Here is a 24,381-nt window from a genome sequence, read left to right on the forward strand (position 1 = left end):
CCAGTAATATGCCTTATAATCTCTAGGTTCTAGAAGGGAAATAAAACAAACAAACAAAAGGATCACTGAATTTATACTGAATTCAGATCTCTTGATTCAAGTAATCCCAGAAAACGAAATGAGATTGAACAGTGCAGGAGTTTGTCCACAGCCAAAGTACAAAGTTTCTCTGCATTTCCTACTCAATACAATTGTTTTACAGTTAGAAATCCTAAGCATCAAGATGAATAAATGGCTCTGAATTAAAAAATAAGTTGCTTTACAGCATACTTATATTTTCCATTGCTTCAAGCATCTGCACACACTCAAAACGCCCTAAAATTTCAGTTAATTTTCTTTTCTCAATATAAGACTTGACCTCCAAAATCTGTAGGCAGCTTTTAAAATCTTAATTTTAGAATGTTATTTTATTGCAATGCAACCCATCTTTCTTGGCTATCAGTACTTACCTTTGCCCTCACCAGACCTTGGTTTCACACTTTCTGTATTAAAAAATCCCTCAACAACCAAAAGCCCCATTCACAAAGGAAACCTAAAAGCCATAGCCAGAACTCTAAGGGCATAAGAATCATAAATGCCTAGTAAAATTCCTTTTCTTAAAAGGCCAGTATTTTAAATTATGTGAATCTCTATGAGCAACCCAGTGCTAGCAAAAGCCTAATTTGCAAAATATTTAACTAATCTTACGATAATGTAAAGAGCTGCCAACAAGAACACTATCATAATAACAGGTGATATGATCTTAATAGCAGGTGTTATACGACAAAGTGTTAGACTGGAAAGCTGCAAATCTCCTTATCTCCTTTCTTTACTTCACATCTACCTACTTGATTTTTTTTTTTTTTTTTAAGCTGAATGTCTTAGTATTATCAAGTTCTATTACAGGTCTCTTGTACAAACAGTTTCAACTGGCTACCAGACTTAATGAAGAGCATTTTAAAAACTTGTCCGTTGAGAACAGCAAGGTCACCCTGTGGGTGACCACATTTACAATTCTTTAGTTTAAAGTTAAAAGTTCTGCTAACAACCAGCTCTTCAATATGACAATTTACATGCAAAAAAGGTGTATACATAGGCTTTTCAGAAGGTTTCAGATAAATAAAACAATTTGATTTATTTTATTTCATTAATATTACACTAATGATCTAAGATTTATGCATGCTAGCTTTTCAAGCAGGTGATTTTTCTGCAGCTTAATCTTCACTCATTAAAGCCAAAGCCACTTGCATAGGTTTTACCACACTTTAGGCACATGAACTTCTCACCTTTTCACCTCATAGTGTCTTTCATGGAACAAGCACATAAAACACAATGAATTTTTAAAAAATTATAAAAGTTTTCCTCCTTAAACAATATGAGGTGCTATAAGATCAAAGAAATTTGTATGAAATACAGAAATAATAGAAAGTATAACCAGATAATACAATGTCAAGAAATATATTTCAAAAAAGAAATTATAAGTCTAACCATGAGGTGAGTGAGGTTTTGAACAGTCCACCAATAGGAACTGTGAGGAAGTAAAAAAAAAGAACAACCAAGATATATTTTACAAAAAAGATTGACACTTTTGCTTCTGAATGCTGATACTATGAATACTGTACTACTGTTCATAGTATCACTGGACCACTGTTGTAAGGAGTACAGAAGTAACTCACAGACACATAAACTGCTTTAGGGAAAAAAAAAACAAAACCTCAATGATCAGTTTATTAAAGCAATTTATATGTAGATGCCTTTCTGGTCACTGGGGTACAGATGTGCACAACAGACTGTTGCAAAGTGGACTGTGGTACACAGTGTTGTACTTTGGCCCACAGTTTAGAGACCCTGGTAACTCAGCTGCTGGATCAAGACATGAAAAACCTGGACTAAAAAAATTATGGAAACATTGCCCCATTCTTCCTTTTTCTATTCTGAAGAAATTCCACAAATGAGAAGAAGGCAGGTAAGATGGTGAATTCCAACTCAAACAGCTCAACTTACAAATTGCTGACTCCTCCAGGATGCTGTGGAGAGGCAAGAGCTCTCTGTGTGGGTGGCTCCAGCAGTCAGCCCAGGACCTTTTTGTTTAAAAGACTCGAGATGGAAAACTAATAGATCACAGGCAAATCACCATCAAAATTGTGTCTTTATCTGATTCTTCACAGCATGAGGCTAACACCCCTTCCTGACAAATTCTGCAGGTCAGTTATTGTCCCGAAACCTGTTATTTTATGGTACTTGCCAAACATAACAAGTGCTATTACTAGTCAAAAATCGTCTAGCTCCACACTAATGAACTGCAAGTCTGCCTGTAACGGAGAAATCCCAAAGGCGACTCAATCCACTGGGCCAAACTCCTGCCAGACTTTGAGATCAATTACCCAGCATTATGAAAGGCAGGGGCTGCAAAAGCCATTAGAGAGAGAGGCAATTTCTACATGAAGAGCACTGAATTAGGGATGACATTTCAGCTCTTGCATTTGCCAGTTTATGTCAAGAGGATAACATTAATTACATTTGGATTTTGTTTTGTTTCACTGCAGTTGTGCTCTGTTCTGTGTTCACTTCTATTGTTAGTAGGAAGACTTATGCTTTACAGATCTTTGATTTCTCTCTCACCTATCCAGCAGGGATCTGAAAAAAGCTTTTTTGAGTCTTGGACTGCCAAGTCTAAGATCATTAACTTAAGATTAATACATTACAGACTGCTGGTGAGAAGTGTTAATAAAGTGGAAATGAAGAAGGTCCACTGTTATGCTTCCTACAATGAACAAAAAAACCCACTAGGTATTTGTAAAGCATTTAGTTTATGCCTTACTTTCAGTGTGGGATAACGGTTGAAAGCATTTAAGCATATACACCTGGCCTCACTCCATGGCTCAATATTTACACCTGTGACAAGTCCACGTTAGCAGTGACTTGAAATAAAATTAGTAACTAAAATAATAGATTCTACTTCAATAGTTTTAATTAAAGATCAAAAAGGGAAAATGTTATTAAGTTACCCAGTCCCTTAAGGGTCTGTATTTTTCCCTTGGTTATCACAAGATAAACTAAATCTTGATTTCCTGTGCTGCTAATTCAATGTTTGTCACTTCACGTAGGAGAACAGCAGCAGAAAATGCAGCCAGCCCTGGCTGCCTCTCTTAATAAGTAGTCAGCTGCCTCCTTCTTGAGCACATTTCTACTCAATGCTTTGCTTCACTGTATTTTCAGAAACTTGTTCAAGATGCCCATTGTGCAGACAGCTTTCTGAAATCCATTTCAGTGAGATTTGCAGTGTGCTGAAACATGACTAAAATCGGGGAATCCTTTTCCTTTTTTTACCCTCTTTAAAAGCAGTTTATGCAATGTTAAGTAAATAACGAAGTACCAAGTTATCCCTGACATAAAATGCACACTTATTTACGATGAAGTAAGAAACTGCTTTCCAGGAGTGGATACAAGTATAACAATACCTATTCTGGAATTACACTAAGCATGTTTCTCTGACTTATCCTTAGGAAAAGTGAATTAAGACAATATTTTTTTTCCTTTCCACTCTATTGTCAGCAAAAGGCACTGGGGAGAGAAGGTGCTACACTTTTGTCAAGCTAGTCACAATCTTTATTTTGCTTCCTAGTTCAGACACTGAGGATGTGACCCTTCTCCTTCTATACAATGAAGGAATTAAATGAATATATTCAACAACTCAACCTTAGAATATTATTACAGCTGCTGGAAGGAACAGTAGAATATATACATGCAGGTTACAAAGGAAGTTTTCAATTATATTGGAAAAAAACCACTCCCCAAACCAAACAAAAATCCAAATAATAAATATACATAGATTACTCCCTTTCATCCCCTAATGCAAATCAAGATATCTTACCTGGTAGGCATCTAGCTGTTCATCAGTAAATATCGTTTGCTTATTACCCATCTTAAATGAGGAATTCTTTCTCTCTGCAAATGCATCCCATTAGAAGTAGCTGGATTCCTCTGTATTGTAGGCATTTAGAGCACGTATACTCCGTGAGTGTGCTGAAAAAATCCCAGAGCCTGCATTGAACTGGTTTGGATTGCACTTGCCCAGTGAGGAAGGATACAGTCAGGGAAATCTTTGCAAAGGTTTCACTGAAGCGTGCCAGGAAGGAAAGTGTTAAAATCACAGGCAGGTGTCGTGCAAAAACAGGGATAACAATCTGCCCCTTTTCAGACGCTTTTCTAAGAGGCATGCGGAGCTTTTATAACCCAAACCCCGAGCAGCCGCTCCCAGCAGAACGCAGCTCACTCTTGCCTCGCGGTCTCACTCAGGGCGCTCCTCGCGGCACCTCCAGGTTTTGGAGCAGCTCTGCGTCAGCCAGTGGCGCTGGGCAGCGCAGCCGTGTTGCCAGGCTCCCCAGCCAGCCTGGGAACAGCGGAGCGCACGGGCATCGCACACAGAGCCCAGCCTGCTTGCGGCCTGCCCTGCCTGCCCGGGGAGCGCTGCAGCCTCACGGCGGCCTCACGGCCCCACTCCCGCACCAGCTGCCGCGGGAGCTCCGCAGGAAATACGCGCCAAGCGAGGATGTGAGTTCGCCCCCAAAGGTACCAAACTGCCGGTTACAGCAGTGAACACAAGGACTCCTTCGCACATTAACTAAATTTTAAAAAGTCAGCAAGATTAAAGTAGTTAAACAGACACCATCCTGCCTCCTTAGGCTCAAGCAAGCACAGCTGGGAAGGAAAAACCTCTACCACAGCCTAAAGCAAAAGCAGAAAGTGCCAGTAAAGGGCTCATTGTGTGTTTTAGCGCACCACAACCCTACTGACAGGAAAGTGAAAAATAAAAGAGCATCTATGAGAAGCAGACAGACAAAATCATATTATCTAACATCTGCAGAAGGATAAGCTCTTACAACAACACCAGGAAGAAGTCTGAGTGAGAAAGGATAGCAACAGGGAAGAAGGACCCATTATAAGCTCACTTTCCATTCAGGCACATTGGAACAGAACAGGGTAAAATTCCCAACTTCCTTATTTGTAGTCTACCAATGGTCCTCATTTCCTCCTCAAGATAGCAAGTTTAATAAAAACACTTTGAGAATTATTGTGTGCCTTTCCCTACAGCTTGTAGTGATCCTGGCCCAATAGTAGGATTGGATAATAGGAGTTCACTTTACCTTGGCATGTAACAACAAACATTTAAAAGTAATAGGAAAAGCAAATATACTGTATACATAGTAAAAATATCCTATGAAGTGTGTTGGATATGTAGTAAAAACATTCTACAAAGTGCTGAACAACAGACTGTTGTAAGAGATGGCTTATTCAAATTATAACATTTGGAAATGCAGGTTTGATTAGCTGCAAACTATCACTGCCCTGAGCTACAAAAATTACAAGGTATATCCCATACACAAACTACATGCCTTGGGATGCAAATGTTGGCAATAAGACTTATTAGCAATAAGCAAACACCAGAATTGTAACATCAATGAAATGCATTCTAGCAATAGGGCATATTGCAGCAGTTTCAGAATAGGAGGGAAGAAGCTACAGTAGTAAGGAAAATACAAACAGAATGATTTACCATCAAACCAAGACAACAGCAATATCTGTTCAAATATCATACAGTTGTACTGACTGTCACATGGCAAAACTGATCTGTGTTCCCAGCCACTAATGCTTTTTTTTTAACTTTTCCCTGGTATGTAGTGGCATTGGATTCCTATTATGTTCCAAAAAGTTCTCCACAGGTAAGTCAGAACATTGAAAATAATTTTTAAAAATCTGCAAAATACAATATTTCGGGTTTTTTTAAATCAAAAAACCAACAATATATAAGGGCCCCTTGAGACTAAGAACTTGCACTGTTCTGAAAGTTTGCATCTGTCCTCAACTCTGAATGAGCTCCATCGCTGGCATTAGTGGCTATACCTATAATTAAGTATACGTGCTGATCTGGTGCTACTGAAATAAATGAAAGAGATAACAGCTGCTCTCAATCAGACCAGGTCAATACTCAGGCAAGTGATTTGCATGAAATGGTATTCCATTCACAGCCACCTACTTCAAGCTGCCCATCTATGCAAAATCAGATTAAATATAAATGGCCAAATTACCTCTAATGTAATACAGAAGTTAATTGGCAGCAGGGGTGGATTTGGCTCCATATCTTTTAGTCTTGTGATTCTGTATGCTTAACAGCACTTCTACAGTGAAAAGCTGACATCCCATCTCTTCATTTTTCACCTGCTTTTCTATCCCTGGCTGCTTCCCCTATACCCTAGATGACACACACATCAGAAAGTCTCTATCTTTTGAATCAAAATAACAGCAGTAAAATAGCAGCAGAGCTTTATGGAAAGCATTAACTAGGTAGGGTTTACTTGTGGTTACAATGTAGGCCAGAGGATTCAGATATAACTGCTAAGGTTTACACTATACCAGCTAGCTCTTCTCAAGCATATCACAGTGGTAACTACAACTCAATGCACAATTACCTTGCTGTGCTAATTGGGTAAAATTTAAAGATGGTATAATACACAAAGTCTTTTTCACTCCTATTTGTTTGTACATGTCAATGTTCAGATGATCTTCCAGTCCACTTTTCTGGACTTCTATCTGTTTCTATTTATCAAAGATTAGCTTATTTGCCAGTTGGGTGTTAAGTAAACTTACTGCCAGCATGTTGCTGCAACAAATCTATAGTTTTCAATGTGCACAGCAAGAACTGACCTTAAGTACTACCAGTACCACTACGTTTCACTGTATTTCCGTTTTTAAAAAACTGTTTGCCAAATCAAGTTTTAAGCTATTAGATAACAAACATCTTGCAATAGGTTGCAGATACAGTTTTGTAAGGAGGACAGTATATCTAGAATAGTCTTGCTATTTCAGCACCCATTGTACCAGAGACAACAGTTAAATAGCCTCTGCTCATCTGCTTTAGAAGTTTAAATCCCAGAGCAGGAAATACACTGTTATTCATGCACCCCAGTGTAGTATTGGACAGCAAGATGGGTGTCAGCTGCAATGGCCTCAGCTGACCACAGCTGCAGGAGTTTATTGCCACAGCTCAGGCAGTGGGACACACCAGGCTGGCATCTCCACACAGCCTTCGGTGCAGGTTTCTCTGCTGTGAAGTGCCGCAAGCCCTGGCTGTCACAGCAGGTGATTGATCTGATTTCTTAGGAGAGGCAAAGTTTAATGGCCTCCAACAGACAGGTCAGAGTACCTCAAGTTGCCTCTGTAAATTATGCAGTGAGAATGCGAAGGTGGCTTAAGTATTAGCTTTAACCCCTCACCAAAGGAGACTCAAGCTACTCTGAACAGACCACTTTACCACAAGAGGAGCCATACAGAGTTTTAACAATCATGTTCCATATCTGCTGCTTTCACATATTGGTTTGCTACAGCTTTTAATAGGGAAGAAAAGAACCTAAGAAATTTCATGCCCATTACACCAAGTATTCAAAGAACTTCCCTCTCACACAGATGTTTCATTGCAGAATAACTGTTCATAAAGAGTTACATTGTTAACAAAAACCAGTTTTGATTCAGAGGGGCTGCCTATACATTTATTCTGTTGTTACCTTGCACAAGTCCTTAGGGCCCACTGCTACTGCAGGTGAGAGTAACTGTGATCACTATTTGCAATGGGAGAAGTTCTATCCTCCACTGATGCTGTAAAAATCCCCCGAGTTTTTGGGATTTGTTTTATCTACTGGAAAGCTATTCAAAATTCTGTTTGCATAAAATAAAGAAAAATAATAACATTCACCTTATACAGCTGCTGTGGAGCTAAAAAAAGAAGTTCCTTAAAGATGCTACCAAACTACAAAACAATACAATTGCATGAACTATAAATAAAAAATTAATTGTAAATACACAGTTATGAAAACCTAAAATATATGAAAACTTACAGTTTTTGCTACTGCAGCAGGTTAAAAAGTTGCTTTTCCAACACATGGTGGGTGGGAGCATGCTCAGACCTCACTAAATTTGTCTGGAAGTGATATCCTGTGAGAGAAGGCTTCATGGGCTTGAGCTCTGTTTGAGGAATGAATAAACAGTTTGAGAAACATGCAAGACTCACATCTCTCAAACTAGGAAAAGCTGCTGACTTCACTGAGGACCAGGATCTTTCTAGGAAAGAAAGAAAATAAACAGAAAGGAAAACCTTGTGTGAAAATGTATTGATTTTATGATCTTATCTATCTAGCTTAAAAATACACTATGCTAGAAAAGGAAAGTTTCTGAGTGCATTTTGTTAAGCCTAATTTATCCATAATAAATAGAAATCAGCTTTTTTTTTTTAAAGGTGTTTTACACAAGGCATTGTCTTGCCTCAGGGACAATATAGTAATAAAAGTAATGGTTGCCTTAGCAGGCTAAATGTAATATAACCAATTTTCCCATAGGGAGTGACAATATAGTGATCACTAGGGGAAAGGCAGAATTGTTGTCTTCTCACAGGTATTATTTTCTTAAGCAAAACAACTAGCTCATGGGCTTATTATTTTTTCGTGCAGCCCTTCTCAGAACAGATCCAAACCAGCCACTGTTAATGCCTTATTACTGTAGCATTATTATGGTAACACCCACAAGACATAGACAAATGGGTGTTGAAAATGTGTAGAAGAATTCTCCACAGTATCTCCCCTCCCCCCAATTTTCAATCCAAGTGCAACCTAACAATGCAGATACAGTCACAAACACAAGAAAGCAACACGAATCTGTTCAATTTGTATATAGTTACCAATACTGAGCTAAGTAACTGGAAAGTCTGCTAGTAGTGTACTAACTCTAAAACTGGTACAAGCCTGAGACAAACCTCAAATTTCTATGTTGCCAAGTGTAAGAAAGGTAGGAGAAGTTTATAAAACCGGCCATTCCCAGAGGTAAGACGTCAAACTGCCTTACTTCTAGCTCTGTGCTTTACTCTGCAGAAGGCCCCGGCTCTCCCGCCGCCCCAGCGCCGGTGCCGAGCCCGTGCGCCCTGCCTGGTCCCGCGGCTCCGCCGGGCAGCGGCGCGGCACGGCTGGCGCTGCCGGGGACGGGCACTGCACCCGCAGGGGCCCTCACGCCCCTGCCGCTTCTCCAACTGACACAGCAGCAGCTTTTAAAATAATGAGACAAGTACCTCAGAAATGAGGGCAAAAAGAAGTCTTACATTGTCCCGATTTCAACAGCTTTGTTTTTAACACTTTAAAGTACATGGGCTTAGGAGGCTTCTTATCTACTTCAGCAAAATTCTGGCGTCTTTCTTAGCAACTACTTTTTTCCCATAAACGACCAGCATCCTCCGGCGGCACCAGGCCCTCCGCCCCGTCGCCTCCGCACCGGGAGCGGGAGCTCCCCGGCAGCACCTCCACCGCGCCGCGGAAGGAGGCTCGCACCACCTCGGGCAGCGGCGGGCGGGGGCTGAGGGGCCGCAGAAAGAGGCCCGGACCGCGTCGGGCAGCGGCGGGCGGGGGCTGAGGGGCCGCAGAAAGAGGCCCGGACCGCGTCGGGCAGCGGCGGGCGGGGGCTGAGGGGCCGCGGGCGCTACCGCAGCGGCAGTCCCGGGGCGGGGCTTCGTGGAGCGGGGCGGGGCCGCCGCTCCCCACGCGCCGGTTCCGGTTTAGCGGCGGGCGCGGAGCTCTCGGGCTTTGGTAGCCGCGGTGCCCGGGCGTGTCATGGCCGCGACCGCGTGGATGCCCACGGTAGGCAGGGGGACGGGCCGGACCGGACCTGCTCCGCGGCGCCCGGGACGCGCCCCGGAGCTTGGTGGCGCCTGAGGCGCGGCCGCCCGGCCGCAAGGTCGCGGTGCCGCTGGGCCCTGGCAGCGCTCCGATGGGGAATGGCCGCGGGGCTCGGGCTGAAAGGCGGCCCCGCGGCGCTCACGGGTCCTCTCCTTCCTCCTGCCCCCTCCCTGGGACGGCAGCGGGAAGAGGCCGTGGGGGCCGTTATTCGAGCGGGCCGGGCCGGGCCGGGCCGGGCCGGGGAGGCGCCGCGCCGTCCCTCGGAGCGGCCTGGGAGAGGTCGCGCCGTAGAGGTCACACAGCGGCGGGACCACCGCGGCTGCGGGCAGCGCCCGGTGCGCGCGTGGCCGACAGCACAGCCTGAAACGCCATTCCCGCAAAGAGCCCGCGGTACCGGCACTGCAGAGCCGGCTGGGGAGAACTGCTACCGCGTTCTGGCCGGCGACTTTCTGGCCCCCACACCTGTCCTCTGGCATTTACAGGTCTGAACCATTCTGAAACGCAGGCCTTACCCTGGGGCTGTCACAGAAATACTGTTTTTTGCCTTGAGTAAATGAAATTTATTTTGTAACTTTAAATAATAGCCTGCTTGAGGCAAAGTTATTGAGGCTGCCCCATTTAACCTATCTGCTAAAGTAAGGAAGAACTGTCAAGAGCTAGTCATGACACGTGATTTTAAGGTCAGAATGGATCAGTTTTCCTTGGGTGGATTCTTTGTTGGTGTTACCAGTGTTGAACTTCAGTATAATGTACTAGGCCCTTGATTTCTGACAAGACAGACTGTGCCCTTTCCAGGTCTACTCTGGAATGTGAATCCTGATTCTATATGCAGGAACTGTTCTATGAGAACACTTACCCTGTACAATCAACTTCACATTTTCATTTGATTGCTCTGCCTTCATCCTCAACCATAGGGCTTGCTTTGGGAAACACTGCTTGTCTGTTGCAGTGACCGTGTACATTTCATGTAGGGCTGCAAGTAAAAATAAATCTAGCCTAGATTACTTCTCCCCCAGTATTCATTGCAATATGAGAATTATATTATTTCTAGTTGTTTCTAGTTGTTGCTGCCAACATAATTTGTTCCTTTTGCCACACACCATTCTGTCAGTAAAGAAATAACAAATGCAAGTGGGACAGGAGAGGAATACAAATTGTCAAAGTAATTTCTAACCTGATAGCTGCAGACAGCCTGCATATGTGAATATGGCAGAATTGGAAGTAGTGTAAGCAGTTAGAAGTCTTCTGGCTCTTAAGTCCCAGAGGTATCAACAGTCCTAGAAAAGCGGTTAAGATTAGGAGGCCATGATTTTTCTACAGAGTAAGGATTTTGTCCATGGTGCTCAGCTGGGCAAGAGCCTAAGCTTAGATACCATCCCAGTTTTGAAGCTTAATGCCAGTTCAGAATACTTAGAAAATGTAATTCTTTTGACTGTGATGTGTAGACTTGTTGCTATGGTGAATTTTGTCTTCAGTGTGCATTTCAGTTCCACTTTTAAAAAACTATCAGGCATGCAGGAAGGCAACAGTACAACACCTACAGGTATAAAAGGTAGAAGAACAAAGTTCACCACAGTTTGAATGGAAGAAATGACACTAATGTAAAGTAGTTTTGGAAACATCACCTAAAATGTGTAAAAATACTGTCCACTCAGCTGCTACCAATGAAGTGTTTGATTTTTCACTTTGCTTTCCGCTTGTCTTTGTCTTTAGCATATGAAGTATTTAGTTAGAGTTCCTGCAGCCTTGCTTCCAACATGATGTGTGTGAGGACTCCAGGCAGGGTACAGGGGCCCCCAGGCAGGGCAGGGGCATGGGGCAAAGCGTGTCTGTCCTGGGCTCACCTTGTGCTAAGAATACCCACAAGGCGTTGCTGCTCGGAGTGTTCAACTGCAACTTGGCAAAGCACTGGGTACTCTGGTTTCATTTGAATTTTTACACTAGTTTGAGATAGGAGATTTAAAGCAGTATGACTTTGAAAAGATGATTTGCTGCAATATGGTTAAACTTGTAAAATCCCATTTGTGCAATAAAAGAACATCTTTTTGTTCTGGATTTTTGCAGGTTTCTCGATTGCTAGGTGCTTTCAAAAGCCAAAAAAAGGTGACCAGAAGTTTTGGTAATGCTGTGAGTATAATAGTCCCATTTTTTTCTTTTTAAGATGTTTCTCAATAGGCAGGTTTGAAAATTTATAAGATCACTGTTGTTATTCTTGTTCCCAAAAAATAAGGGCCAAACAAGTGAACATACATGCTCTTAATGCCATCTTGGATTTATATCAGTTAATGACTGTCATTGGCAATTGCATAACAATGTGAGAATATAAAAGACTAGCAAAAAATAGAAGTACTGTGGAAAGTTTCCACAAAATACAGACATAAGCCAGTCTTCTGGAATTCATCTGGGAATGAGTAAAAAAATATTGCGCAAAGTAGAAAGCTTGTTGAGAAGCTTCTGATTTTCTTTCTTTTGCAGACTTCCCTCTAAGCACTAGATTTACTTTACTGCTGCTCTTAGAACTCCTTGCATTTAAAATTCTGCCTTTTCAAGGTCCTCTTTAAACTATCTTAGACGTTGTGTGTTTCACTGTAGATGTTCTACCTTTTTTATGTATGTGTTTGAAGTGCCCATGGGCATTTTTTTTTGGTGAAGGCAGGAGCAGGGCTCAGCACCCTTAAACAGGACTTAATCTTAAAGAGGAACTATGGCTTTTCATGATAAGTTTTGTAGAACAGCAGGTACAACAGTTAGAAAAGAAACTGAAGGGTCACTTATACAATATAAAAATTAGAAGGTGAGGCCTCCCTGGTTCTATTGAAAACACAAGAGTTTCAGGCTCAGGTGGAGCCCTGCAGTGCTGTCAGACAGCACTATACTACTCTCGAGGCATTTCATCAGTGGCTCAGCACTAGTGTTCTTTATCTGAAGCTCTGTTATTTTGATGTACACAGTGAATTTCTTTGGCTCAAAAGTTAAAAAATCAATCAGTCAATATATATTGAAGTTCCGGCATGTGATTGATTCTTTTGGGGTTTTTCAAAATATGTATGTGAGCTGCCTTTTTTGTAGGTAATAATGAGCCCATAAAAACTGTTGGATCTCTTTAAATAAAATAAAGTGAGCTGGAGCACGTACCCTTAGAACAGTGATCATAATTCATTTTTTTTCTTCAAAGAAGAATACATTCTTCTCCTGCTATTTGTTGAGCCTGGGCTGCGCATTTTTTTTACTGGCTTGATGATGATAAAACAAACAAAACTGAGAGCATTATGAGAGGTAAATAAGTTGGTATTGTTTAAAGTGGGTGTGAGAATTTTAGGAGGTCACTTGAGAAGTTTAGCTTGGCATGACCTTTTTTTTTAAGGTGAATGTAGCTGTTCACACATGTAATCATTTCTAGCATGTGTCAGTATCATGCAGCATGTTGACAATATTGTAGACATATGTGGAACAGAGCCATAACTAGGTAATACAACTTGCTCTCCAGATTTCCAGAGGAAAGCATGCTACATTTATTAATTTCAAGGAGTACAGAGCAGGAATCTGCCTTTCACATTTAGCCTCTGTTTCAAAGTAGGAAGAGGTAGTAGGTGAATTTTTAAACAATTCTCTCAAAACATTTGCACACTCCCTTGGAAAGCAAGCCAGTCCTCACTTCTGTCCAAGACTGCTGTTCTTCATAGTGAATATTTGGTAAAGGAAAATTTATTTTGTTTTCCAATAGTTACTTGGTTCCTTACAACACATGAAGATGTTTTCTACGTAGAAAACAAACATTCATTTGTTGTACTACTGATATTTCTTTACCTAGGTGCAAACAGTAACTTTAATCCCAGGAGATGGCATAGGACCCGAGATTTCTGCTGCTGTCATGAAGATCTTTGATGCTGCCAAAGTAAGTCATATTTGTCTTGCTATAAGATTTGCAAATTGAACTACAGCAACAAATATTATTTAGGCATATTTTAAAAAGCTTAAATTCTCATTTAAGAGATTAAATAATATTTAAGCTATTAAAACTTCTTTCCAGTAGAAAGAGTTTGAAGCTTCAGCTAATAAATGACAGGAATGTGATACCAAGGCACACATTGAAACTGTTAGCTTACAGAAGAGTAGAGACTTGAGAGCAAATGCTGTGTTTGATTTTTGGAAATATGAACTCAATGTCATGTGAAATCACCTTGTTGATGTAGTAATCCTGAGCAACTGACAGAGGATATTCTTTCATTTATTATGACTTCAAGTGCAGGTCAAAAGTGTGTGTGAAAGTACTGGCTCATTTTAGCAATCCAATTGCTGTGCTGCCAAACACATTAACTTCAGTGATATGAAAACTTACTGTATCCAAGAACTGTTCTCTTACCTATCTGAGAAACTTCACCAGACCTTGTCAAGTTTCCTTTAAAGGAAATACAGCTCTTCAGGCAAGATGCCTGTTAAATTGTTCCACATTAGTAACAACACCCAGGCATATTCCCTTTTTATTACAACTATCCAACGTGGATTTGAAAACGTGATGTTTCTTTAATTATGTTGTATCTTTTAATTTGTGTATGATTCATTTGTGTATAGTCATTCCTAATGAAATGAATGGGTGGCAGCCTGTCTCCACTTAGAGTACTGTGGTGAATGCAAATTCAGAAAGCACTGTGGAGCATGTGCAGATTTTCCGTGAGATAACAGATACATATCTGTGTCATACACAATCTTCCAGTCAGTGGGGATGATGAGTCCTCAGTGAATTCAGCTTTAAAATGTTGTCTATTGTATACAAGGAACTTAACAGCTCTAAAACCTTTAAAGAAATAGCACTTACATATATAACATCTAGGGTGCCATTGTGGTATTTATGGTGATTTGCTGCTCACAATATTTCACTTCCGCTTACTTAATTACATTTTTCAAAAATTACTTTAGTTCAAACATCTCATGCTTACTTTCTCACCAGAGAAAATACTATTTAGAAAGGCCTGGACAAAATTCCTTACACACCTTCTTGTGAAAGTTAAAACTCGAAGCAAAGTCATGACACTAAAGTTAACATAGAGTATGTCTGTTTAGGCACCTATTCAGTGGGAAGAGAGGAATGTTACAGCTATCCAAGGACCAGGAGGGAAGTGGATGATACCCCCAGAAGCCAAAGAATCCATGGATAAAAACAAAATGGGATTAAAAGGTATTTTAGGGGTTAATACACAGATATTAAATACTGTTATGTTTATCATGAGTTTGATGTAAAGCCAAAGTTCTTCCTCTGTAGCACAATAAAACGGGGACAGCCTGTCAGGTAGCTGTCTGTAATCTTGGAACAGTCCTTGCAGGAAAGGTTCATGCAATTTCCAAGCTGTAAGTTTGATAGTTATTGTAGTTGAAATTGGGTACATAACAACCTTTGGACTCTCTGCAGAAGGCATTTCTAAGATACACAATAGTATGCAATAACTACACTACTAATGAGCAGTATCTTTATATGTTTTAATGAATACGTTTTGTAAAATCTGTTCTGTAAAAACGTATGGCTCGCAATTTGGCCTTTACCCAATTAATGAATGTGCCTGAGCAGTAGCTGACAGAACAGAGAATTCCCATGGCATTCCAGCATAAGGGTTAAACAGGAATTTGGAGATCCTCTGTAGGAGTCCCACTTTACCTAGAGTTTCAGCACACAGATCCATGGAGGGGTTTATTTTCTCATTCATCCTTTTTTTTCTCTAGGGCCTCTGAAGACCCCAATTGCTGCAGGGCACCCTTCAATGAATCTGCTGCTGCGTAAAACCTTTGACCTTTACGCCAACGTGCGTCCGTGCGTGTCCATCGAGGGCTACAAAACGCCCTACACGGACGTGAACATTGTCACCATCCGCGAGAACACCGAGGGCGAGTACAGCGGCATCGAGCACGTGGTGGGTGCCTCAGCTGCTGCCTTCTGCTGCCTTTCTGTTTCAGCACTGCTAACTTTGCCCATCACTGGGGTTCAGTGAGATTTTTTTTTTACATTTGGCACCCATAAGAAAGTTCCTCCATTGTGAAATGCATTCTGCCTCACTCAAAATTCTGCTGCTTGGTTCTAAATCGGAAGAATGAACTTGTACTGCTGATGCACTTCCTGTCTTTCAGATTGTTGATGGGGTTGTGCAAAGCATCAAGCTGATCACAGAGGAAGCCAGCAAGCGCATTGCAGAGTTTGCTTTTGAGTATGCCAGAAACAATCAGAGAAGCCACGTGACTGCTGTGCACAAGGCAAATATTATGTATGTTGACATTTCTTTCGAGAAAAACGAAAAGAAAATCCCCAAAAATATAATCATAAATAACTGCTTAAATCTTATTCAAATGTGAAACTTCTGCTGATGGCAGTGGGAGTCAGTGAAATGGGACAAATTCAAGTAAATGCCTCCTAAGAAAAATGGGCAATGCTGATATTGACAGGGCTGAGATAATTGTGTACCAATGTTCTTATTAGCAAGTTTGTAGTAATCCTTCCTCTCAAAGCTCTTATTTTAAAACTGAGAATGAAAGGAGCTGGTGTCTTTTGCAGTTTCCCCACCACTTTATACTGAACTGAGACATAACACATGTTATGTGTTGTAAACCTAAAACATATTATCTATGACATCACCTTCACAAATTCGTTAAACCTTCCATAAATGAATATTAGTAATTTTGAGAATTAATGTATGCTGTTTAAGCTACTGATACAGAAATATTTTAGGAGGGATAAATAGTCACAAAACAAGTTTCTGAATTCTAATTAAACCCTTTTTGCAGGCAGTTTTCTTTATCTCCAGTAATGCTTCCTTACAGTAACTGCAATATTCTCTTGATTGTCTAATTGCAGGAGAATGTCTGATGGGCTTTTCTTGAGAAAATGCAGGGAGGCAGCAGAAAACTGTAAAGATATTAAATTTAATGAAATGTATCTGGATACTGTATGTCTGAATGTGAGTATTTATGTTTTAGTTGTGGTAATTTTTTTTAGTTTAAATTCTTAACCCAAATGAATTAACTTAACCTGAATGAATTCTCAACTTTCCTTCTAGATGGTTCAAGATCCATCTCAATTTGATGTGCTTGTTATGCCAAACTTGTACGGTGACATCCTCAGGTATGGAGATTTCAATTTAAAGTCCCAACATGTAAAATACTGACACTTTCCCAACAGCCATTGAGGGTACATGTAAGCCAGATCATCTTATGCACTCAGACTTCTTAACAGACATTAACTGCTTCAATTATTAATATACTAATAGGAGAGGCTACATGATGAGAATGTACTTTTTATTTTAAAAAGTCTGTTTCTGTTTATGGAGGCTATGAATATTGTTCATATGGGACAGAGTGAAATGTCTCAAAATGTGTGAAGAATATAATGGCTTACATTGTAATAGAGAATGAATGCCTGGTTAGATATTAGAGAAAAACTTTATTATCCTCAGCACTAAAACAGATTGTGTAGTGTGACTGTGGGACTGTGATGTACAAAGGGAGCTCATACTACATTTAAATCAGTCTCCATAGTCACTGAAGAACTATATTTGTGGCCTCTTAATATTCTGCCAGCTCTTGGTTTATGTATTACTTTTCCTTACTGTGAAATTAAATTTTGTATTTGAATAACATTAGTACTAGAGGTTCTTTGTGTCTTGAAGGCAAAACCTATCAGCACACATTTTCCATTCTGTAAAATTATTAGGTAGAGTGTAAATTCCATTAAAGACCTGTAAAATGAAGTGTTTAATCTGAACTATTAAGTGTATTATGTAATATAGTTTCTTCTCATACCTCTAAGGAGTGATTGAGAAAAGAGCTTGAACTGGAATTTTTATTTTCAAGTTTGACTATTCACGTTAGAATCCATCTCCTGGTTTGGTACAGATATTAAATTTAAAGGTAACTTACGTATAAGAAATGGTTCTTAAGCTTCTCTTAAAACAGCACTCTTTCTGTGATAAGGCTGTGCACGCTAAGAAGAATCAGATTCTTACTAATGCCTCTTGTTTTAAGAATTGGTGAAGGTGTGCACAGGGCCCTCACAGCAGCTCTTACTGTGTGAGTATTAGCTAAAAGAGATCAAATCAGAGGAGTGTCATCATCAGTACCATTTCAGAGACTTAATTATCACCCATTTTAAAGTTGTCATAGAAATTCCATAAAAAATTTCATCATTCTAAAACTTTGCAATAAATTTGAGTCTGTTGTTGAAGAGGACACTGTTGCCACTGGGTGAGGTCTCACCTGCTGCTCTAAAAGTATGAACAAAATGCCAAGAGCTTCCTTAGACTGAATAGATCTGAATAGGCAGAAGACAATCTTTTCTCTTTAAGCATTAAATATTTAGAGTGACAAATGCAGACTGTAGTCAGTTTTTCTCCAGACCTTTTGTAACTTAAGTGTTTTATTTTAGCTTAAAATATTGCTCTGCAAAGTCATCTAAACTTTTCTCCTTGTTAGTTCTAAGCTAAGGACTAACTTAGCTTAGTATGAGCCAAGTTTGTAGGCAATAATTATGTGTGGACGTGAAAATAACGGAATTTTAAGAGCTTTGTTAATCAGTGTGTTCAGCTTGTATGATGACAATATTGTCGTTCCCCGTGTTAATTTTGGTGGAAACCAATGCTTTTATCTGATGATCTGCTAATGGCAGACTTGTGACCTGCAGGCTGTTGGCTAAAAAGGGGAAAAGCTAGTCTGGTGTCACTTGGAAAATGTGCCTTAAGCTGCACGCAGTACACTACAAAACGACCAGTAACTCACCTACCTGAGCAAAATTCCTCCACATTTTTTAGAAGGAATTTACATATGAAAAGTAGTTCTGGGCCCCTACAGAGGAAGTAAGATTTTTGTATAATTACAGGGAACTGTATATAACAATTAGTTTTTGAGACTTCTACACATATGCTGTGCTTCTAGTACTTCTTGTTGTGCCTGTGTCTTTATGAGCTGTAGTATAGTATTTGGAATTTCCTTTTAATTTTCCTTTATTACAATATCTTCTGCTAAGTTCTAAGACTTTTCCAATAGCTAACAGCATCTGTTCTTTATATTAATCAGACTGTACAGGTGTCTAAATTAAATTATAGTTGCAGTTGATTGATAAACAAAAATATTTTAATACCTTGAAGAGAAAATAATGTATATGGAAAAACTCATGGATTGTTTAATTTGTTGGTTGGGTTTTTTTCAGTGACTTGTGTGCGGGACTCATTGGGGGTCTTGGAGTAACACCCAGTGGAAACATTGGTGCCAACGGCGTGGCCATTTTTGAATCAGTAAGTCTTGTTACACACAAAGACAGATCAGTCATAACTTTGTCTCAACTTGAGAATCTAAACTTCTCCATGCCATACAATGTGGTTGACATTTAGCTAAAAAAGATCTTCATAGAACTCTTTTATACTGTGAAGATACTCAAGCTTTACCCTGAGAGATTGATTAAAGTAAATATGCCATGCAGGTTTTTTTGCACATCCTTTTTTTGACCAATACTTTATTTTCTGACTTTTTTGTATGATAAATACCCTCTATGAAGTAGAACTTGATGGGCTCAACTTAAAGGTATTAGATGACTTAGTTTTCCCTTTCTGATGTCTTTGAATGGAATTGTTTTGGTCCTTGGTATCTCCTTTCCACTGACTGTATCACAGCAAAATTAGTCCTGTTTTAACATGAAGACCTGTGGCTCAGGTTGCTTGCACAATTCCCTAGGACATTTTAATCAGCCCTAATGACATAACAGATAGGCTTACTCTCATTTCTAGGTTCATGGAACAGCACCAGACATTGCAGGAAAAGACATGGCAAATCCAACTGCCCTCCTTCTGAGTGCTGTGATGATGCTGCGCCACATGGGAATGCATAAATATGCGACAAAGATTGAGTCAGCTTGCTTCGATACAATTAAAGATGGAAAGGTAACATGAGGGTGTGCAAATAAATGCACTGAATTAAAATCATACCATATCAAAGCAAGAATTAACGTGGAAGATTTATACCAGAGTGGGGGATGGCCTGCTGAGCTGGCCTGTTGCATAAGCAGTGCCACTGTCCTCTGACAGTAATTATATTATCTTTGGTGACATTAAATATGCCCTGCAGTAATAAGGGGACAGCCTGTAGCATTCCTTTTGTCTCAGCAATGCTCATCTTACATATCCACAGCTTTATGAACTGCAGAATAGTAAGCTGGATGGCTGTTTTTCAGGAAGTGAATCAGAGTTTTAAGTAACTCTTAGCATTTCATTTATGAAGTTTATGAAACCTACAAAGCACATACAATGAAATATTGAAAAAAGTGAAGGACACTCATTTGCCTTTCACAGGCTTCATCATCCACTTTGTTTATAGCATTTCAGTTCTGACTGTGATACGTCTGTTTCTGTTTTTTCAGCTTAATTATTTTCTTTTTTCATTCTTACTGCTTTCACTCGTTTTTGACTACAAAAGAACAATTTTTATCCAGTATTAACTTTTTTCTCTGAAGATTGCATATGTTTCTCTTTGGAAGAGAGTGTCTTCAGATTAATGACTCAAATGGGATATTGGGAGCGAGAGGGGGCTTATGCTCTGCAACCTGACAAATTTGTGGTCTTACCATTATTGGTTCACTCTTCCACATTGATGTCCATCTCTTGAAAACATAGTTGGAAAGACTTTGAAGATTGCACTTAAAGAGGATTAGCTAGTCATGCTGGTTCATTTATTTTAGGCAGGACCATGAGAAGCTCCTTTGTAATTAAAAGTAACAAGAATGCTGAAATCAAAAGTTGTCATCATTTTTTGAGTTTGCAGCTATTTTTCTGTATGTAGGAACCAGTTAAAAAAAAAATCTAAACTTACAACTGAATGAAGAGGTGCTCCCATAAAGGTCCCATTTATTGCTCTGGAAATTATATCCTCCATCTGCAGATCAGTGATTCCATGGAAGATAACAGTGCAAGTTTTGTGATATGGCTACTTACAATGTTACGATTATATACTCACAATGGAGAGTCTTTTTAATTGAAAAGTCCCATAAGGCAATTTAAGTTACAAGATCCTAAAATAGCAACCATGATTGCTATTTTTGCTTGTTCTTCCTCCCTTTCCCTCAACAAGTTAATTAAGATCTGTGTGTATGGAAGGGAAACTTAAAAATTTTAATTGCCTCCTAGAGTGCTTTAATCTAGCTAAGTTGGTCAAGCAATGGTTGGGCAAAAAAGTTGCCCACTTTTTATTTTTATATTACTAGCTTCATTATGCCAGACAGGAGTTGTACTTGATGAAAGAAATTTTGAGCTCTACATTTCCTCTCTCTTAAATAAATGAAGCAAATTTTGAGAATTGTTAACATGTAGCATTAAGAGTTAGTGTGGTTGTTCTGCATGGGTTTTGTTAAAAAAAAAAATCCAGTATTTCTGAATTACTGTCAATTAGTTGTCCTTGTGCTAAGCCTTCAAATATGAATTTTATTTCCAAAGGACAAACTTCTTACTGAAGATGTAAATACTTAATCATTAATTACACCATTAAAGCACTTTGTAGAGCTTTGACCACACACACTTTATTCCTGTAGTAGGATAAAATCATGTTAAAATCACCTTCAAATCTGATCACATTATTTCATGTATACTCAGGTTTTCTCTCCCTGCACAGTCCTTATTGATGAAGTCTCTATGGGATGCAGAACTCAAACTTGATGTATTCCTGCTCGTCTTATTTACCATCCGCAGACAACATATAATGAGAACATCCAGAATTGTTCAGACAGAAGACTGGCCCCGTAATACATTTCAGTAACATTATTTTTTTCTTTCTTTCTTTCAGATCTTGACAAAAGATTTGGGAGGCAATGCCAAGTGTTCGGAATTCACAGAGGAGATCTGCCGCCGAGTACAGGACAAAGACTAAACCTCCTTCTCCTCCTGCTGAGGACTCTGGAAGAACATGTCACAGAGTACAATATATGTAACCTGATATCCACATGCATAGAGTTTGCTTAAGTCTTGAGAGCAAACTTTTTAGCTGAGGCCTCTCCATTAATAAATCTAGTCCAAATGGCTACAAATGATGCTTGTGCCTGCTTTCAGTGGACTTTTCCAAGTGCTTTGTTTTATTTATTTTTTTCTACCTGGTGAACATTTTTATGTAAGTGAATTCCTTTATTGGCACTGTAACTGTCTAATAATTTTTCATTTCAATTAGAGGGTTTTACTTTCCACATAGAAAAATTAGAACCAGTACAAACAAACCAGTAACAGATTAGTGACATATAAGTGCACCTTAATGTTTAAACCTACTTTATTGATCTTATTGAAATTAAAAAGATAGGTTTTCAGCCTAGGAGTAGCACAAGATGATCTTCATGCACAGAAACGGGTATAAAGTATCTTAAAATAATAATTTTGTGTTGGAAGCAACAAGAAACCCACCTTAATACTCTGGTGATTCATGAAATATAGCCCTGCCCACAAAAGGCATGAATTAAGATATACAAACTTCTAGAGATTTAATCTATTTCTGTATTTTAAAAAAACCTACAGCCATTAACAAGGGCTGAAAATTAATGCTGAAGTAAAGTTATTTTTCAAATCTACATACCAAAATAATTCTTACAAGTTTTCCTCTCTGAAGCACACTTTACAATAGAGTTCTAATGAGGGCAAATGATACAAAATTACTTCCACCATATATTGTGAGGGGAAAATATTAACTTAGCAAATTTACACTAAATTTTTCATTACTTTGGCTAGAATGCTTTTTGTGTTGTAGTTTCTGCACAGTCTGTTCAGAGTGTCTTGCTGTATTGACTATTTTATTCTAGAAACTGAATGTAAAAGACAAGTCCTAAATGGATTAAGGCAGATCAGTGGTTTGGCTCTGGTGCCTATATTCCAGAAATACATTTCATCCCTATTCAAGGGGATCTGAATCTATTTTTAACTTGCTTACTAAGCTTAATGGGTGCAAAAGCGACTTGTTGCCCTCCCTTCCCCTCCCCATCAGATGCTGATTGTCACTCGAGTCGTTCTGATCTGTAACTATCAAGGTATTGCTTCCGTTCCTGCACCTGATAAGAAAATACATATTTTCAAACTCATTAGTATAGCACAGGATTATCCCTCCTGCCAGAAGCAGGCTTCTTACAGCTTTGTTCTATTCATAGACAGTAACTAAGTGGAGTAATATCTATTACAACTGTTTAGAGCTGGTTGTGTCAGCAGTAAAACAACTTTGGAGTAACAACTTTTTGTGTCATTCTCTAAAGTAAGCATCCCAGCTTTTTTATACAGTCTTACAACATGCTGGAGGAGATTTATTCCTCCCACATGCTGCTTTTTGTGAATAGTGCAACCTTCCTTTCTGTGTTTTTCTAGCTGCTGCTTCCTTGTTTCCTTAAGGTTAATATTGTTAAAGAAATTCTGAATTACCATTGCGCACAAAATGGGGAAGAATAAACTTTTCAAAGTCCTATCGCTTGTTTTGTTTTTATAATCCTAGGCTGCTGCTTTGTCTTATATACTAAGCTGATTATTGTATTTGCAACAAATCTTAGCTCTGTATGATGTGTGAGACTGGTAATGGAACTTTTATAGAAACCTTATCCTGTTCTGCATAATTTCTTTGTCTCAATAACAGGCTGTGGCCTGCCTTGCCTGTGTGAGCTACTAGAGCTGTCTGCCAGAATCACTTACAGCACACCCTTTACACAACTTTGTGCCAAGCATTTCCTTCTCATAATATGATTTATTTTGCATATGGGTAAGAAGAAACGCAGCCCACATTTGTCAGAATTAGTGCAATGTGAAACATGCAGATACACACTGACAAACACTGCTCAAAGAAAAGCACTGTAAACCATTTTAAAGAAGTTTCTGTAATAGCATTTTCATGTGAGAGCTCCTGGAGTTATTCCTTTGTTCCTTTTAGTCTTAGGGAGCTATTCCCATACTTCTTCTGATTGTTTGTTTTTATGAGAAATAGTAATGCTTATTCCAACATGGATTTAAGAAGTGAACTGCTGTGTTCACAGAAGTCTGTATTCTAGGCATTACAGAAACAGGAGTGTCTTCAGGTTCTGAAATGTGTTAGTGAACAAGAAAGTGTTCTTTGGGAAGGGAAAAAAATCCCAGCCCTTTGGATTTGTAATTTTTTTTTTAAATAATTATCACTGGAGTGGTATGACAGTTTCATTAAGCAGTACTGCTATCTAGCAAAATATATCATGAGCTACAGAAAACATCCTGTAGAACAAAATAAAAAAAAAAAGAAAAATGGAAGACTATAAAAAACTTGTTATGTTTCAATCTAGAGGAATTATATCTGCTTTATACAACACAGAAAGATGTTTTAATCATTAAGATAATAAAGTAAAAGCAGAATTAGAGAATGGACATACTGTAGATGCTTCTGTATAAAAAGGACAAATGATCAGGTGAGTATCAGGAACAACTAAATTGACAGCAGCTTTCTAGTGGTGTGGTTCAATAGACTACAAACTTAAGGCATAAATCTTTGTTTATGCTGTTGATGAGAAAATACTTCCTTTTGTTCACAGATCTTTTTTAATGCTTGGAGGAAACACTTTTTATTCTTTATAGGAGTCTACTTCATTTCGGTATTTCTTGAGCACAGCGAGCCACTTCAGCTTCATTGTGGGACCTTAAAAGAGGGAGAACCAATTCCAGAAATAGGAACAAAAATTCCTGCTCAG

The 24,381-nt window shown here is 39.3% G+C and overlaps 3 protein-coding genes across 12 annotated transcripts in view; 1 reads left to right on the plus strand and 2 right to left on the minus strand.

Moving 5' to 3' along the window:
• The window catches only part of CIB2 (calcium and integrin binding family member 2), a 54,933-nt gene extending 45,400 nt beyond the window's left edge, over window positions 1-9,533 (minus strand). Inside the window, exons 1-3 of one of the 9 annotated variants that reach the window (XM_030281914.4) lie at window positions 9,122-9,533; window positions 7,872-7,998; window positions 3,854-4,005 (exon numbers count right to left, since the gene is read on the minus strand). In XM_030281914.4, the coding sequence (XP_030137774.1) occupies window positions 3,854-3,904 (51 nt within the window). In that variant the 5' untranslated portion in view covers window positions 3,905-4,005; window positions 7,872-7,998; window positions 9,122-9,533. The other 8 variants (XM_030281913.4, XM_030281915.4, XM_030281912.4 and 5 more) reach the window with 8 other exon arrangements.
• A 3-nt stretch (window positions 9,534-9,536) lies between these two features.
• On the plus strand, window positions 9,537-23,141 carry IDH3A (isocitrate dehydrogenase (NAD(+)) 3 catalytic subunit alpha). Of its 2 annotated transcripts, none has more exon segments than NM_001245730.1 (11): window positions 9,537-9,653; window positions 11,757-11,819; window positions 13,504-13,587; window positions 14,754-14,868; window positions 15,408-15,595; window positions 15,810-15,943; window positions 16,531-16,633; window positions 16,733-16,797; window positions 18,877-18,961; window positions 19,451-19,603; window positions 21,495-21,735. In NM_001245730.1, coding segments are annotated over 11 exon segments (1,101 nt in total). In that variant the 5' UTR covers window positions 9,537-9,626; the 3' UTR covers window positions 21,579-21,735.
• Window positions 21,775-24,381, minus strand: part of ACSBG1 (acyl-CoA synthetase bubblegum family member 1) — a 43,454-nt gene continuing 40,847 nt past the window's right edge. The window contains 1 exon segment of the mRNA XM_072933943.1: window positions 21,775-24,329. Within this exon segment, the coding sequence (XP_072790044.1) occupies window positions 24,256-24,329 (74 nt within the window). The 3' untranslated portion in view covers window positions 21,775-24,255.

The sequence above is a fragment of the Taeniopygia guttata genome, chromosome 10 (assembly GCF_048771995.1).
Source record: "Taeniopygia guttata chromosome 10, bTaeGut7.mat, whole genome shotgun sequence".
Classification (NCBI taxonomy): domain Eukaryota; kingdom Metazoa; phylum Chordata; class Aves; order Passeriformes; family Estrildidae; genus Taeniopygia; species Taeniopygia guttata.